The 13,725-nt window shown below is 34.6% G+C and overlaps 1 protein-coding gene across 1 annotated transcript in view; it reads right to left on the reverse strand.

The window, feature by feature from the left end:
- The window catches only part of Pik3c2g (phosphatidylinositol-4-phosphate 3-kinase catalytic subunit type 2 gamma), a 318,773-nt gene that overhangs the window by 261,552 nt on the left and 43,496 nt on the right, over nt 1–13,725 (reverse strand). The window contains exons 6-7 of the mRNA XM_078015186.1: nt 7,267–7,337; nt 3,905–3,968 (exon numbers count right to left, since the gene is read on the reverse strand). Coding sequence (XP_077871312.1) covers nt 3,905–3,968; nt 7,267–7,337 — 135 coding nt within the window. The remainder of the gene's footprint in view (nt 1–3,904; nt 3,969–7,266; nt 7,338–13,725) is intronic.

Here is a 13,725-nt window from a genome sequence, read left to right on the forward strand (position 1 = left end):
CTAAAAAACAGTTCCTAGGGGAAAAAAAAAGAAAATTCAACAATACATGCAAGGCAAGGTATGAAAGTCAAATCTATTTTTATATACTAGTAACAACTAATTTGAAAATGATATAAAACTATTTAAAATATCATTAAAGTACAAAATAATGAAGGATAAAATTAATAAAATGTGTCTGTACCTGAACTCTAAATAAAATCTTGCTGAATAAACTTATGAAAGCCTATTTAAATGGAAAGATTGATTGGATTATAAAATTCAATATTTTGATATAACAAATCTTCTGAAATATATCAATAGATTCAACACAGTTGTGATCAAAGTATCTAAAATAGCCAGATTTTAAAAAAACATATATAATAATAGAGAACATTGTTTGTTGCTAAACATTCTATAAAAGCATTTTAATTAACTTGGGGCCTCATTGATATAAGGATACAGCCTTAGATTAAGAAACAGAATAGAAAGTGTCTAAAACTTGACCTCCAAATACATGGATAATTTTTTTTAACAGTGTGGTAAAGACTATGAAATAGAGGAAGGGATACCATTTTAAATAAATTATTCAGGAATAATTGGTTATTCATTTAGAAAAACAAAAAGCTTTGAGTGTTACCTCCTCACACACACACAAAGTAAAGTGAAGTGGGTCACAGAACTAAAAACAGCTACATGCATAAAGAGACTCTAGTGATGAATAAATGAATGCTAGGAAGGTTTAATAAAACTTCCATAGTGATGGGGATTGACAAATCTATCTAACTTTGGAAACTCTGCTCCTAAATTATGTCCTATATTGCTACTCTGCTTAAATTATGTTTGAAATTAGAACTTCTGAAAATCTAACAATTTATTTGCTTGAAGAGAGTTTCAGTTCTCAAAAATGGTAGACATATTATAAAATCCCTATTTGTTCTCTTTATATAAACATTTCTGCCCCTATTTAGCTGAAAACCTTTGGTTTATTATTATTTGGGGGGGGGCAAGTGTGAGATAGGTATTATTCTGTCTCCCTCACATTAAAATGATTCCTTTACATCTCTCATTTAAATCAGTTATTAAAGCTGAATAATAAAGATGCCATATTCATCTGGCTTTCTTCTTAGTACTACCCGTGAGTCATGGGTTACATGGTAGAAGGAGTTGGAGGGGCTGGCTCTTTTCAGACCTAGTAGATGTTTTATGAAGCCCAACCACATTTTGAAACACAAATAGATTTTTCTAAATACTGACCCATCTACTTTTAAATCAGTTCAATAGTTGCTAGATTCTCTATCATCAGTGGTAGGGATTGCTAACTTTCTGTAATGTTTCTCACTGGCATTTTATTAAGGAATTTGGAGACAATATATTGGAATCTACTAGAAAGGAGTGATTTTGAATCAGAAGTTGATTCTGTTTTTTTTTTTTTTAAATACTTGGGATTAAAGATTGAAATCAGGGACACTCAACCAGTGAGACACAGCCCCAGCCCTATATTATAGTTTATTTAGAGACACAGCCTCACTGAATTACTCAGCACTTAGCTTTTGCTGAGGTTGGCTTTGAACTCAAGATTCTCCTGCCTCAGCCTCCCAAGCCACTTCGATTACAGGTTTCAGAAGCTGATTCTTTTATGTAGACTGAGATATGATTTTTATACTGGCAATTATATATCTTATATATTATTACATGATTATGTTGTCTCTCACACAAGATTATCAGCCACTTCAGGGTGAGGTTTAGTCTTTGATCCCTCAGTTTTCCAGTGAGTAAATAGTTCAGTGATTTGCCTCAAGTAAGTAAGCATTCAGTGATACATTTGGGGAAATTATTTTTCTTTATTTTATACTTAATTTATCTGAAATGTTAAAGATTAAAAACAGAATACAGAATGAAAATTGAATGTATTCCTTATAGTTCAGGATACTAGTAGAATAAAAGAGATAGAACAAAAAAGTTCAATGGAAAAGCTCTAGGCAAATGACTTCCAAAATTAGTATATGTTGGAATATGTATGAAATATGTTAAGTTAACATAAAACCCAGAATGTCCAATCTGAAATGAGTGGAGTCTAAATATTTTAATAATCATTAAATAATCATGAAATAATCATTCCAAGGAAAGAAAATATTTGATAAGTTAAATTATCCATAGTATTTGGTAACATTCATGACAAATTTATTCAGCCACCTCTTTTTTGTTTTTCAAATCATATATAATAATCCAAGTTTGGGAAATAGGCTAAAACCATTACTTTTTAAAACTGATGCTGTTTTAGACATCAATGAAATGCTATTTAATGTGCTTGTTGAATAATAGAAGGTGCAAAATAAAAAATTTAGAATATTAGAGTCTGTCCTTCATTCTCACATATTTACTATTGATGCTTCATAAAAAAATCTCATTTAAAAAGCTAATTGTTTTGGACTGAGTTCATCTGGAATGTCTCAAACACTGTGTCTATTTATAAAGTAATTTATTGGTAAGAGATGATCACTATTTCCCAGTGATAATGTAAAGACAGTATTTCTTTAATGTTTTGCCAAGTGTTAAGTCATATCAGAAAAATTCACAGTAGTCAATGGTTTCTTTCAAAGTGAATATATTGGAGTCTTCATATATGAGTAATATGATCAAACTTCTAAATTTGGAACTTAAGCCCCATTACAAATTTTCAAAAATCATGTGTGTATGTGTATGACATATTAGCAATACTGAGACATTTAGATAACTAAATTAATTCACGTGTAAGTAGATTATGATAACCTCAAAAGTATCTCTACATATAGTCAAAAGGTATAGATGCTCTAGGGTGAAGTTTTAGTATGTCCTGGGTACCTATAAGTTTTAACTTTTATATTAGAAAGAATGATAATCACAAGGTTGAAGAACCAAGCTCAAAGTCAATTACTTAATGGAAAAAAAAGTTCTCACTTGTTTTAAAAATAGTCTCTGACTCATACAATTTTCTGTAATAATATGGTGTCTTATTTGTGAAACACCAACTCTTCTCTGGAAGAAGCAGCTGCAGGAAGTGATCTGCCTAATGGAGATCACAACTTGGATGTCCCAAATATGACCCAATTTCAATAGCATTGGACAGCACCCATGATTTTCTCCTGCCAAGGATGCTTCTCCTCTCTTCATTGTAGTCAGTTGATTTCTCTATGCAGTAAGTCAGCAGCAAGGAAATCTGGAGTTATTCTAGGCATGCCCTAAGTAAAAACACCTAGTTTTTCAGCTGATTATGTAAATTGCACATTTTCACCTGTTATGGATCTGTCCAATTATCTCCATTTCTACATTTGAGAGTTAAGCTATGCCTAAATCATCTCTCTGTTAATAAAATGCTCCTCCAATCAACTGTCAATGTTTGTACCACCTTGCAGAATGGTTTCATGTCATCAACTGATGAATTTGAAAATCTTTAATTGCTCATGTAAGGTCCAGATGATCCCACATAACTTGGTGCTGCCTGCTCTCTTTCTAGGTTCTCAACCTGAACCCTTGTAGCCATGTCAAATTTCATATGGCTTCCTAATCACACCAGGCTGTTTTCTGACTGTTTCTTTTCATATTTTCCTTGGCTGAAAGTTATCCCTACTCCATACCATCCTTCAAGATTCCCCTTGTTTGGCCTGAAAACACTGAATTGTTTTTCAATACATAGTTTAAATGGGTAAAGCTAATAATCCTGTCTTACTTATGTTTCCTGTATATACACACATCTTTCATGGTACTTACAATACTTCATTCCATATATCTTTTTGTCTGTTTGTTCATAGTAGAATGAAAGCCCCCTCAAGTACAAACTTTCTGTGTCATTCATCTTTGTCTTCAGAAACTTTCAATATTTCAGGAAAATAGAACATGCTTAATGAATGCTTATTGAATTGACAGATCAAATAACAAAAGCCAATACCTGGTTTTTCAATAGGTATTTCAGGTGGAAATCATACTTTTTGATTACTGTTGAGAGGCATTGTCTGAAAAGGAAAAAAATACTTAATTAAAATTGGGTAGAAAATTTTATATAGTATTATCTTTAGCACAAATATTTATCACAAGTTGTGTTTGGTTCATTATTCTATAAAAGACAGGGTATAAAAGGGATTACTCTTTATATAATTTTGAAAATATTTTTATAAGTTCTATATAAAATTGTATAACTTGACAGACTATAAATATATGTGAACATTTTATCACTCCAAAAATGTTAGGACAAATTAACCAAATCTTTCAAAGATTGATCTTCATATCAAATAACTGTTAATTCAAAATGTGAGTTGCAAAGGCGTGATCTTATAAAATATATTTCTGGTGTTGGTCCCTATTTCCTAAAACCCTTAGAATCTTCAAAGTGGTAAGTATCTTTTTGTATGCTAATGAGTGGCTGGAACCCCTGGATATCTTCAGAATAGAAACTGGAAAGACCCAAGCAGAATTAGAGGGGCTGAAGGTTAAGCTGAACACAGATGGTCAATAATTCAATCAATCATGGCTATGTAATGAAGCTCCCATTAAAGTTCAAAAGGACAGGGTTTGGAGAGGGTTTTCAGATGACTGAACACCTGGAGATTTCTGGACATTACTATGCCTGGAGAAGGCATGAAGCTCTGCTCCTCACCCCAATGCTCTATGCATCTCTTCATCTGCATCCTTCTTAAATATCTTACAAAAAACTGGTAAATGTGATTCCCTGAGTTCTGTGAACCACTCAAGCAAATTAGACAAAACCCAATAAGGAAATTTTGGGACCCCAATTTACAGCCAGTTAGAAGCACAGGCTTGCTGGATATGGTGGTGCAAACCTATAATCCCAAGGGCTCAGGAGACTGAGGCAGGAGGATCTCAAGTTCAAAGCCATTCTCACAAAAACTAGGTGCCCTACAAAAGGGATTCATAAGAAGACAATGGTAAACACATCATGAAATGTTAAATATGAAAAATCTTATGGAGAATTGCATTTGGAATTAATGGCATGTATTTATAATAGTAGTGTCTTTGATACCAAACCTCTGCTTTTTTCTTTCCTAAGCTTCTCTTATTCCAGCTTTATCTATGTTTAGTTGGAATATTCATGATTTGAACAGTGATTCTTGTGGGTTTCATTCTTCAAGACAGGTTCCAAAACATTATTAACTTTATCTTCTTATTTGTCCTGAAAACTCCTAATTGAATTGAATAATGAGTAGCACAAAATAAAAACACAGCATTAAAAACTAATCAATATGTTTTACAGCAGCTGCTTCCTCACTCTTATTACATTATCCCGTTAGGGGGAGTCCATCTGTCAATTCAAAGAAAAACTACATGGAAGATGTCAATGGAGGGGTAAGAAAGCAGTAGTGCATTTTCATATAAAACCTATTTCTAAAATTAAAAATCCACCAGAACTGCACTGATTTCAGCACTTAACTTTAAGGTATGGTATCTATTTTATAGAAAAAGTACTAGGAAATAGTGATGGTCAGTGAAGTTCCCATCTTCTAAAAGGTAGTTGAGTCATAGAATAAACAAAATATAAGCTGCTGTCTAGCATTTGACTTTCTGATGACACCATCAAGTGGGTTGACAAAGGCAGGCAGAGCAGCACAGTCTCAAAGAAGACAAAGTCCCACACTGGCCTTAAGGAGGCCGAGAATGGACCTGCACTAGATAACACTGAAGAAATCTAAGGGGCTGAGGTTGGAATATAAAGGAAGTAGAATAAACATTCCTTGAGAATTAGAGACTTGGTTTTAGTCATGGCTGCAACATTCAATCTGTATTATAGCTAGCAAAACTTTTCAACTCTTTTTTTTTTAACCAAAGTAGCACTGGGAGGTGGCATCCTCCCAGATGGTGGTTCACTGCTCTTGGATTGAAGGGAAACAGTGAAGGAGTTAAATCTGATTCTAGGTAGTCTCTGGTAGGTTTCCTTTATGCCTTACCAAAGTAGAACCTTTTTTTTTTTTTTTTTAACTCTGTGGACACTTGGACAGGCAGTGGCAGGTGTAAGACAAGAGCAGAGTGAATACATCCTGGCTTTGACCTTCTTCTCATAGCCTCTGTCTCTTGCCTTTTGGTGTCCCACCAAACCTGTTCAAAATAATGCCTTGTCTCCTAGGCATTCCCACTTTTAAAGAATTTGTCACATTTGATTTCTTTTTTTCTATCTCTCCCCGTACCCGCCATTCCTGAATAAATTTATTTTGTAAAAAGGAAACTATAGCCTTTGCTCATGTGCTATGTTGACAGTTAAAATGCTATGCTGACCCAATCCTTATCATTAGTTATAAAATAAAATTTTGAGTGAGCTTATGTGTAATGTCTTTTCTAGTCTTAGCCATTTTATAATTTTATACTGTGAGGCTGAAAATTTTGGGAAGGGAAGTAGAAAGTGGGACACACATGGAAAACACTCATAGCTTAATGAAAAAAACATGGCCTTTGAATATTTCAGATAGATCTGATTTTACTCCTGCCACTAGTGACCTGAGTGGCCTTGGGAAAGTTATTTAACCAACCCAAACTTCAGTTTGTTTGGTTTTGAAGTAGAATAATATGCATTATCATGGGATTGAGGAAAGGCAGAAATTAGAGGAGATAATGCATGCAAAATGTATAATAACTCCACAAAGTGATGACTATTATTTTATATCAGGCTTTGCTTTAGAGATTTATGAAATATATTTCCCACCACACATGTTTTTTGCTGGTTCAGCTCAGAAGAATTTAGTTCCAGATATACCCTGACTGTAGCAATTTAGCTTCCTAATAGGTCTATTCTTCCAAATAATTCATGCATATATTTAGTCAAAAGAATCAATTAGGGTATGTTCATTTCCTGTCAGTTGAGTCTTCTGATACGAATTTACTCTCGTCTGTTTATGATATACCAATTACATTCAGGGAGCTCCAGAATTTTAAGTAGAGGATCGTGACTTTCAAAGTATGGAAATTCAGTTTTACAAAGAGCTTAGTGACACATGCATACCCAAATTCACAAAATGAATGAGAAAAAAAAATCCTTGAAAATGTAATAACCAGCAGCAGAGATATTTTAAAATGAATGTTAGATTGTTCTGGAAGGTGTTAGCAGCCCTTCAAATGTATCTGAAAAGCTGTGAAGAACAGATAATTATTAACAGAACTTGCCAAAGGGAGATATCTATTAAAAGTACAATAGCTTCCATGGTACTAGTGAAAGGACGGTCTTTACAATCAACTGAAAAATATTGTGATTTGGCATGTGAGAACTCAGTCAGAAAGCCGTCTTGGAGCAGAAGTAAAATGTCTTACCTGGATACTTTCCAAACGTGTGTAAACTCTAGAAGTTGGTTTGGGTGAAACTGACAGTGGTCGTCTTCATTCTGTAGACAGCAGGATATATTAATATTTATAGAGTGAATAGGAATGAGTGCCAGATAAAAATAGGTCTGCAACTTCCTGCTGTCATTTTATTCACCTCTGTTGATAACCCTCATTCATCATTTTTATGCTTTTTCTTAAAGACTCTCCTTAACTGTACAAGCCTTCTTTCCAGTAGTGAAACAGAAAGCTGAGCTTAAGTTGAGGCTAAATTGAGAAGACAGTTGAAAAACATCCTGCATCACCAAGGTCAAACATTAACTTCTACTAGTGTATAAAAAGGCAGGCTTTTAGTCACCAGTTCTTTCCACATAGGAACTTTCTCTTCTTTTTTTTTTTTTTTTCTTCATTTAGGGCAAACGTGCATGCCATGGCAATCTAAGATGATATTTGGCCATGTAGGGCAGTAGGCAGACAATAAACTCCTCCATTTTTCAGCTTCACCGCATCTTACCACCAAAATGTCAGCGTAAGAGAGCTTTCCCTTTCATGAACAATATATTATGCTAATGAATGACAGAATATGATAAGTATAAATTCTAGGACACATCAGTTGCCAGTTTATTTTCAGTCCTGTGACCCATATGCATACACAAACACACTATCACACACTCACCTAAACTCCTTGACTAGCTTTTTTTTTTTTAAACTAGGTATCCATAAAACTATGTAACTGTGCAGATATAATGTAATATACTCCATCATAATTGCACTATTTGACCACACGGTGGCAACAAAGTTGAAAGCTGATAAGTCCCTTATTGCTTGGGTATATATAATCTTGTGTGTCTCCAGCCCTATTTTAATATTTTATTTAGAGACAGGGTCTCACTGAGTTGCTTAGTACCTCACCATTGCTGAGGCTGGCTTTGAACTCTCAATCCTCCTGTGTCAACCTCCCTAGCCACTGGGATTATAGGCATGCACCACCTAGCACAGCCACACACTTGATTTTGAAATTGCCTATTAAAGTTTCTGATGGAAAATATCAGAAATCCGTATGTGGCTGAAGGTCAAAAGTGAATTAATTTTTATGATTTGTGTGTGTGTGTGTGTAAGTAGAAAGAAGCTAAGTTACTTGGAAAGAATGAGGTCACTGGTATAAAACAATGCTGTAAGTGTATGGTTTTAGAGAGACACTTTGTAGAGATGCTAAGGAACTTGGAGTGTGAAGCTTATTGTAGAAATTTACATAGAAAGTCATAGATGTATGCAATGTATGGGGATAGCTAAAATAGAAAGTGTGACAGCAATAAGACAATTTATATGTGGCCGAGAAGGCCACACTTTATATTGTACAGCAAAAAGGGAGGGGACTATAAAGAGAAAAACAGTATTAAGTTTAGAAATGTAATATCTTAGTATCCAGCACTTCCCCTCTTTCAGATGATAAAATCAAAACATGCATATAAATAATATAAAATTTAAATTTTTATGTATTGAAAAACAAACTTAAAATATATACATATGTATAGTTACTTGTATATTTCTGTATATCATTCTTACATTTATTGTAAACCCATCTTATTTGGTTTACAGAACTATCTTGGGGTGGAGAAAATTAGCCTTTGTTGTATTGCCATTTACTAAAACTATTTTGTTTTTGTTTAAAATTTCTCAGAAGGGTGGAGAAGAATTTCAGCAGCTGGATGTGGAACAAAGTATGTGTTTTACTTTTCTTCAAAACTGAAGACCATACCTTGGTCTTAAGAAAAATGTCAAACCTGTATTTTCATTTAAAAATTCTGTTGTCATAATTGTTCTGTGAATATTTCTTTGGAGCTAGAAGCAAATCTTGTTTTTATGATTAGTAGCTACAATGTTGGCAACACTTTTGATCAATTTAGAGAAAGATAAAAAGAGAACAAAAATTTAAAAAGAGATTCAGTCATTTACATCACATTTAATCAATGTAGGAGTTTTAAGATTTTGAAATCAAGGATGGTTTCTAAAGCCCATCAAATTGCTAAATGAACAGTCTCTTAGAACAAGAATTAAATTGTCATATTTTAGTATAATATAATCAAGTTTCAAATAGGGGAGGCATCTAAGATGAATTGAGGTTGGTAATGCCTTTCATAACTATAAAACACTAAAGTATCTATTGAAAGGCAATGATGTCGATAAATTTAGTCAAATGATAATAATTATTACATTTCTATGTGAAAAAGTACCATAAATCTACTTTTATAATTTTACTAGAGCGACAATATAATTGTTCATAAATGTTTAGCTTACAGCTTAAATTCTGAAAATCAGGAGAATTTTGACAACATTTTGAAAAGTAGCATTGAAAACATTCATATCTTTTTATGATGCCTATGTTAAAAACAAGGGTCAGATATTTTAAATATGGTAATTCAGATACTGAAGAAGAATCAGAAGATGATAAGCTGTCTCAGTATATTAAAGTGATTAATATAACATCTAGATTCCACCCCAAAACCTTTATAAAGTCTGCTTTAAAATCAGGCAATTGAGGGAAGAGGGAGAGAGTAAGAGTAAGTACTGAGAACTGAATTGGAGCAAACTGAATTCTATGCATTTATAATTATGTCAAAATGAATCCTAATATTGTGTATAACTAACACGAACTGATAAAAAATGAAAGAAGATAATTATCCTTTTGTTTGTTCATTTATTTTTGTCACATATTTGCCCATGAGAGTATAATTTATCCTGCTTTCTGTGTATTAAAAGGTTTAAGAAAAAGTGTTATGTATCAAAATTGTTGACCTATAGGAAACACCCTGATTGCTTTGATTTGGATCTGAGTATTCCTCTAAGGCTCATGTATTAAAGACATCATCCCCACAGTGGCATTAATGGAAGGTGGAATCATTAAGAGGTGGGGTAAAGTCAGATGTTTATAGGTCTCTGGAGGAGTACACTTGAAAGGTATTGTCCTCAGTATTTTTTTTTTTTTTTGCTACCTGTTTCCTAATGAGATGTCAGATTTTTGCTTCAACATATGCTGCTGTCATGATAGGCTGCCTTGCCATAACATCAAAAGCATTAGGGCCAACTGATCATGGGTAGAAACTCTAAAACTGTGAGCCAAAATAGGTGTTTCCCCTTTATAGGATGACTATGGCATTTGTTATAGTAATGGAAAGCTGACCAACAGAAAACTGGTAGTGAGAAGTGGGGTCTTTGTTATTGCTATATACTTGATGATGTGGAAGAGAATTTGGAATTGGTTTACAGGAAGAGTTTGGAAATATTTGGAGGAGTGGGCTGGAGAAAACCTAGCATGCTGTAAACAGAGCTTACCTTGTGATTTTGTTGTGGTCTCAAAAACCAGACTGCTGATGGGAGTACCAAGAGTAAAGGTGATGCAGTTGAGGTTTCTATTGGGAAGTGAGGACTATTGGAAACTGGACCAGAGGCTAAATGTTACACCATGGCAATTAATTTGAATGCATTTTGATCATGCTCAGATACTTTGTGGGAGACTGAGATCAAAGGTGGTAGATGAGTTAACTAACAGAGGAAATTTCAAGGCAGCCCAGTATTCAAGCTATGGTGTAGATATTACTGGCTACCTTTAACCGGATTTATAGTAAGAATCAGGAGAAAAGAGAAACATCAGAATGACTTGAAAATTTTGCAGCTTGGCCAGAGAAGGGATGGGTATAAGTTTTGGATAAAGACTGTGTGGTTATTGGCACCTATAAAAAGAAGACAAGCACTTTGTGCCAGGACAACAGGAAGGATGCCTCCAAGAATATCTCAGGAATCTGCAAGGCCACCCTACCCGTTGGTAGGCTCAGCGATCTGGAAGCGTGAATTTCTTTCAAAGACTTTAATTTGAGGAAAGACATCAGAGATAGACACCCTGTGCACCCAGGACCACCTCAGAATGACTTTCCAGTGTCAAGACAACAGGTACTCAGAGGCCACCACAGCTAGTTTCAAGTGGGTCCAGGTATAGCTCATGCTGGCAGCAGAACTTGGCATTGTCTACATGATGTTGTTTTTGCAGGCATCCATTAAGATTTCAAAGGAAAGCTCTGGAGGCCAGGCAGTGTGTTACAGTGTTGAAGTCCCTGCAGTGGGATGATTCATGGAGCTATGGGAGTGCATCCAAAAAGCTATAGTTTAGACCCTGAAAGGTAGAGATCCCAGCATTGAGCATTGCCTGTTGAGGAAAGCTCTAGGGAGTATGCAAAAGTTTTCCTAAAAGAGTACCATTGTGGGTGAACACAAGCAAGGCTGTATAGGTGGAATCCCATATCCCACCACAGTTTGTCCTCGATATTGGGCATGAAGATTCAGGACTTAATGTTTGCCCTACTGGGTTTTGGTGTTGATTTGTGACAATTACTTTCTCTTCCCCTATTCCATACTTTTCAATGGTAATGTTTACCTTGTGCCCTGTCCCATCATCGCATCTTGAAAGTATGTTACTTGTGTTTTGATTTCTCACAGGGGCTCACAGCTGAATTTGCCTTTAGTCTTGAAGAAGACTTGGGATTTCAACTTTTGAGCAATGCTGGAACAATTAAGATTTTGAGGATTCCTGGAGATGGACTAAGGACATCTTGCACTGTAAGATAGTCATAACCCTTAGGGAACAGCAGCAGAATGCTACAATTTGGATTTTTAGTGTCCTCCAAAGGCCCACGTAGTAAAGCTTGGTTCCCAGGGTCATGTAATTGGGATGCGGGGGAATCTTTAAGAGGTAGGGCATAGTGGGAAGTCGTTTGGTCACAGGAGGAATACCCTTAAAGGGGATTTTGAGGCCTCCATCTCTTCCTCACTTTTTCCTTTTGCTTTTTGGTTCATGCTAAGGTACATGGCTTTGCTCTGCATGCACTCCTACCATGATGAGCTGCCTTACCACAGGTTCTAAAGCAACTGGGATAATGGATCATGTACTGAAACCTCCAAAATTGTGAAACAATTCACTCCAGAAGTTGATTGTCTCAGGGATTTTTTTTTATTGCAACAGAAAGCTAACAAGTGATACTGTGGTGTACACATTATTCTGAGATAGGAAATCAATGCCCATATCTCTCAATTTTTTTCCCAAGTTTTTAAATGTTTAAATGCAAACTAGTTTTAATAAGGCTTTAAAATTTCCACTAGTAAATGACTAAAATATAATATTGTCTGTCACCTTAATTCTATGACATCAATAGCTAATACTTATGTAATCCTACCAAGGTCAGGCACAGTCCTAAGCTCCTCACTTATACTTCTCAGTTGAGTTCCCCTAATAGCCACATTGGCTAAATACTATTTATTATTCATAATTTTAGATAAAAATTAAGGTGCAGAATATTGAATAATTTTCCTAAGAGTGAACGCTTGAAATGGGCAATATGAGACCAAAGTTATTTCTTGAAACAAGATGCCAAATTAATAAATTTAATACTCCTCATTTCAAATGGTCAGAGCTAGGACTATACGCTTTAGAATTTAGACATAAAAACAATTTTCACTGCCAATCCTTCATATTCATTTGTATTAGTTTGCCCCTACAGCTTCCTCTCAAGAAATAGATACATTTTCTTTTGAAGGACATATATTTGTTGAACTTCATTATATATATATATATATGTGTGTGTGTGTGTGTCTGTGTGTGTTTAATTCTCTGTCTCTCTACCAGGATGTGAACACTAAATTTTAAAGAAGGTACCAATATGCCTTGTCTTTGTGTATGCAGTGTTTAGAAGGTACCAATATGCCTTGTCTTTGTGTAGGCAGTGTTTAGAATAATTTCTACCACATAATACGTGCTTAATTATTTATTTGTTTGATGAAAAAATAAGTTACTAATCTACACTATATGTTTTCTAGGACATAATTCTGGATTTGAACTGTGGTCATTAAATTTTTTTACTGTATTAGACAAGTATTATATACAGCATATAGAACATGTTTAACAAATAGTTCTTAAATTAGTCACACACATACACACATAATACTTATGCTCATTCCTAAAAGTGAAGTCTTAAAGATTTTTATAAAATGTAATGTATTCTACTTTGGAATGTGATCATGAAAAAAAATTTTAAAAAGTCAAGATTTGGAAAATGGAGACATGGAGTACCGTTCTTTCATCCTATGTAAAGGCTGCATTGCTCTTTAATTTGGAATCTGGGCCAGCTGGTTTTCCTGGATGAGACTTGGTTGATTTTTGTCTACTATTCTAGTCACTCATGCAGAGCCTATTGCATAGAAATTACACATTAAATACTTATTAAATGAATGAAAAGTACACAAATTTCTTTGCCTTCAGGCATATGATAAAATTTTAAATCACAGCTGTAGTCAGTGCTAGGAAAAGTTGTGGATAAGATAAGGGAGGTGACTCAAAATGGGGTAGGGAGGAGGAGCATGAGAAGAAAATTACCTCTAGATAGGGAAGAGAGGTGGGAGGGA

This window comes from Ictidomys tridecemlineatus, chromosome 6, assembly GCF_052094955.1.
Source record: "Ictidomys tridecemlineatus isolate mIctTri1 chromosome 6, mIctTri1.hap1, whole genome shotgun sequence".
Lineage (NCBI taxonomy): Eukaryota > Metazoa > Chordata > Mammalia > Rodentia > Sciuridae > Ictidomys > Ictidomys tridecemlineatus.